The sequence below is a fragment of the Mustela nivalis genome (assembly GCF_964662115.1).
Source record: "Mustela nivalis genome assembly, chromosome: 1".
Classification (NCBI taxonomy): Eukaryota; Metazoa; Chordata; class Mammalia; order Carnivora; family Mustelidae; genus Mustela; species Mustela nivalis.
In genome coordinates, this window is record NC_139020.1 from 45,735,471 (window position 1) to 45,740,587 (window position 5,117).

Below are 5,117 nucleotides of genomic sequence, written 5' to 3' on the forward strand. Positions count from 1 at the left end.
AGTTTCTCAAAAAGATGCACGACATGATTGGTGACTTAATATGCAGTCAAGACTTTTACAGTCAAGACACATATGAGTCACACTTGATACAGTGGTGAATGCATTATAAAAGCAGTTAGGTACCATGAAAATCAAGAAAAGAAAATATCAATTATGTTTAAGGACCTAGGAAAGTCCTCATGAAGGAGATCTGATTTGAGCTCAAGGACAAGTAGTTTTGAGATGGAAGGAAAGAGAGAAGGAGATTTAGATGAGGGAAATATAGTAAGTGAATTAGCTGAAGCACAGAAAAGCAATGAAGGGATGCACATGACCAAGTGCCCTGACCTAAGAGGAAGAAAGGAAGGGGATAGATAAGATGGCTGACTGTGGAGTATCTGGAATACAAAAATAAAAAAAAGAAAAAAAAGAATTCGGTTTAAAAACTAATAAGAGACCATTGCAAATTCCTGGGCAGTAGAGTATCATTTTTTTAATTCATTTAACAAATATGTGTTAAGCACTACAAAGTACCACTATTGAAGGCTTTAGAAATGAAGAAATGATAATTGTCTTTCTCTGACTTATCTCACTTAGCATAATACCCTCTAGCTCCATCCACGTCGTGGCAAATGGCAAGATTTCGGGGGTTTTATGGCTGCATAGTATTCCATATGATCTCTCTGATATGATGAATTGGAGAGAGAAATAGGGGGTTGTGGGGGGAGGGGAGGGGAGAAAATGAGACAAGATGGGACGGGAGATGGAGACTAACCTTAAGAGACTCTTAATCTCAGGAAACAAACTGAGGGTTGCTGGGGGGTGGGGGGTGATAGGGTGAATGGGTTATGACATTGGGGAGAATATGTGCTATGGTGAGTGCTGTGAATTGTGTAAAACTGGTGATTCACAGACCTGTGCCCCTGAAGCAAATAATACATTATATGATAATAAAATAAAAAAAGAAAAAGAAAAGAAAAAGAAATTAAGGAATGAATGTCACAGAGAAATCCCTTCCATGTTATGTCTATAGCAAATGGTGGCAGTGGAAACAAGTGACTGCTTATAGACCTGATCTACGTATGGTATTTTTATTAAATATACAGTATATCTATGTGATTAGTAGAGTGAAGGGGGAAAACAGGGTAAGAGAGATAAAGGAATTGGGGTGAACTGAAAAGAACAGAGGACAACTCAGTAAATCATATGTGGGGCTAAAGGGTAACAGCAACGTTTTCATGAGGGTTTTGCAATACATGGGAAAAAATTCAACTCAGAGTGAAGGTGTTGATGAGCCAGCTAACCCTACTACAACTTTTGGTCTCCTCTCTAAATGGTCATCATCTTTCATAAACCCTATTAATCTCCAGTAACTGTCCAAACTGACCTGAGACTCTCTTTTGCTCCTTTTATGTTTATATGCACAGGATAATGAACAGAATTCTAAAAATGATGTCAGTTACATAAGAATCAGCAAGATAATATCAAATGACTTGTGACTTTAACTAAGATCATTTATTTTAACCTCATTGTCTCACAGGTTATCTTTAATATGTCACAGAGTTAATATGTTTTGAGTACTGAATCTCCCCATAGAAATCCGCTGTCATTGTAGGGAAGTCCCATAAGCATTTGATGGAAAGTTTAATTTTGCATTGTAAGGAACATAATTATTGACACTGAACTATTAGTAGTCTTCCAGATTTACATTCTTTTAATCCCAAATGTTTTTGAGACCAGAATTTATATCCTGAAATTTTACAAGACTTAACACCATTTTAAAAAAAAAGGCAATGTGATGTTATAAAACTCTTCAACATTCAGGTAAAGAAGTATTCAAATTTATCTTTACCTTTACTATTAGCACCCATAATATTTATTTATCTGAATTAGGTAGCATTTTTTCATTGTTCCCAGATTTCAACTTCTCACCTTTCTAGGTTTCCCACAACTGAAATTTATAGTAAATTAGCATGAGATTTAAACTGAGTCCATGCTGATCTTTTCTGATAATAAGGTAAATTTTCAAAACATACAGGTAAGAATACAGCTTAATTCTGTTAAATAATCCAGAAAGTACACTGAAAGTTACTTCTAAGATAGCTAAATAATTAAATGGTTTATATTTAATATTTTAAGACAAGAAAATAAAACATTCAACCTGTGCCTTCATTTTGATGTTTTAATTATGGAAAAATAAACACATTTTGACCATAGAATTCACATAATTAGATTGGTCAATATATCCTAATGGATCACTAAGTAATGATAAAAGATAGTCTTTGAAAGTAAACAAATTTTGTCCTCAAAAATCATATTTTTAACCTTTTTTTGTGTATATTCATTTGACAGAGAGAGAGACAGAGAGTGCAAGGAAGGGGAGAGGTAGTGGGAGAGGAAGAAGCAGACTCACCACTGAGCTGGGAGCCAGACATGGGACTCAATCCCAGGACCTGGATGTTATGACCTGACCCAAAGGCAGATGCTTAATCATCTGAGCCACCCAGGAGCCCCATCTCAAAAATCATATTAAGATTTAAGGTTTTCCCCCTTTGCTAAGTGTTACAAAACTAAAATATACAGGCAAGCAGGCAAGCTTATTTTTTTTAGCTTTTAAAGTACTGTGATATTCTTCAGAAAATCTTATATATAAGTTTCTTAGGAAATAGGAAAATAGTAGACGGGTTAATTTGGATTAGAGAATGATACATAATGTTTTTAATGATAAACTTTGAAGAATTTCCTTCTGTAGGCTATCCTTCAAGATAAGCAGTCTCAATTTTCAGAAACCAAAGCTGCCACTAAGGATCAGTGGTAGTATACTGACAAGTTCACCTATCTCAGGTGTTTGAAGCTAGGGCTGGAATCAATACTTTTTTCTCTATAGTATTAAATAACTCTTACTATAAGTATAGGTCATAGCTTAACGCAATTGTCTACAATAATAAAGAAACTGTATGTGCATATATGAGGGGGAAAAGCCACGTAGATGACACACAAGCAACTCTAGATTGTGTTGGGTATCTAGGATATGCTTGAGAATCCGGGAAGTAAAAATCAATGTGGTCTGGAGAATGTAGTTTAAACTTTCCTAAGTAGCATTATATGTATGCATAAACATTATATGTAATTATTATATGTATGGTTTACATAAAGAAAGAAGGGATTTAGAAATCTGGGCAAAGATCAACAGGAATGATGGCATGGACAGAGCTAACACCAGGGAAAGGGATGAAAAGAGGTGAAGATATATAGATATTTATTTCACTGGATATTCCAAGTAATTTTGTCTGAAGGTGAAGATCCCATTTTTAATCCTTTGTGATCTTCATACAATTCCTAAGATATAAATTTAATATCTGTTGAATGTTATTTTCAAGCATTCACTCCCCTGGGAGAGTATATGAAAGCTTTTTGCTCAGTTAAAAACTGTGTATATATGAAAATGGATTGTAAATTTAAGGATCTTTAACACAAAAACTGGCACTGAAATATTTTCCAACAATGAACCAAATATAGGAATGATCAATTTACACTAATCATGCATGAATTCATAAAGATAAACCTTATCCACTGTAAGCATTCTTCTTGAAATTACAAAAATATTCATGGCAATACTGATTTACAGAGCAGAGGCTATAAAGCTGGCATTTTAGGGGAATGTGTGTGCCTGTATCCAGAGATACTAAGGGAAGTTTAAAGAAGCTCCTCTCTTTGTTGTAAAAGAAAAATTTGGAAGGAAATTTATGCATACTTTAAATTAGAATCTTATACCTCCAGAATTCCTATCTCAACAGAGAAGGTGGACATGACTGAGGATAACTACTCCTTGACCACTGAATTTATCCTCATAGGATTTACAGATCACCCAGAGTTGAAGAGCCTCCTGTTTGTGGTGTTTCTCACTATCTATGTGATCACTATGGTGGGGAATCTGGGCCTGGTGGCATTGATTTTTATGGAGCGTCGTCTTCACACACCAATGTACATCTTCCTGGGCAACCTGGCTCTGATGGATTCCTGTTGTTCCTGTGCCATTACCCCCAAAATGTTAGAGAACTTCTTTTCAAAGGACAGAACGATTTCCCTTTATGAATGCATGGCACAATTTTATTTTTTCTCCCTTGCTGAAACTGTAGACTGCTTTCTCCTGGCAGCAATGGCCTATGATCGCTATGTGGCCATATGCAACCCACTGCAGTACCACACCATGATGTCAAAGAAACTCTGCATTCAGATGACCACAGGGGTCTACGTAGCTGGAAACCTTCATTCCATGATTCATATAGGATTTCTCTTTAGGTTAACTTTCTGTGGGTCAAACCAAATTAATCACTTTTTTTGTGATGTTTTTCCATTATACAGACTTTCCTGTGTTGACCCTTATGTCAATGAAATGGTACTATTTATCTTTTCAGGCTCAATTCAAGTCTTCACTATTGCCAGTGTCTTAATATCTTACCTCTACATTCTCTTTACTATTTTCAAAATGAAATCCAAAGAGGGAAGAGGCAAATCCTTATCTACTTGTGCATCTCACTTCCTCTCTGTCTCAATATTCTATGGTTCTCTTCTCTTTGTGTACCTTCGCCCACATTCAGTTAAAGAAGCTGATGAAGATATACCTGGTGCTGTTTTTTATACTCTAGTGATCCCTTTATTAAATCCTCTTATTTATAGTCTGAGAAATAAGGAAGTAATAAAAGCTATGAAAAAAATCATAAAGAATATTTTATGACATTCTAAAAGAAATATCTTCTGTGGAAAATTAACTTAAATTTGAAAATAATTTTTTAAATCATGGAATGTTGAGAAAGTAGAAGAGAGCCACTTTGTACATAAAATATTCAATTACTAATACATGATAGTATAGAAGTCAAATTACTAAGTTCATCAAGGAGAGATTCTGCTACAATGTTTTCCAAAATCTAAGCCACTACCTTCCAGTATAATGAACTAAGTAATTTTTCTTCAGGTAACAAACTGTTTCACAAAGAAATTAGTTAAACTATTAACTTTGTTTCAAAGAATATTGAGTTACAATTTTCAATAAATGTAACACTAGGAATAGAAGTCAGTGTATATAAAGATCACCTCCATATAATATTGTTGACAAATTTCTGGAATTCCAAAGCAAA

At 34.7% G+C, this 5,117-nt stretch overlaps 1 protein-coding gene across 1 annotated transcript; it reads left to right on the forward strand.

Moving 5' to 3' along the window:
• Positions 1-3,787: 3,787 nt before the first annotated feature.
• LOC309846505 (olfactory receptor 5K1-like) lies at positions 3,788-4,717 on the forward strand (the record flags this gene model as incomplete). Its single annotated transcript, XM_082695449.1, has 1 exon — positions 3,788-4,717. The coding sequence occupies one exon, from the start codon at positions 3,788-3,790 to the stop codon at positions 4,715-4,717; it is 930 nt and encodes a 309-aa protein (XP_082551575.1).
• Positions 4,718-5,117: the final 400 nt, after the last annotated feature.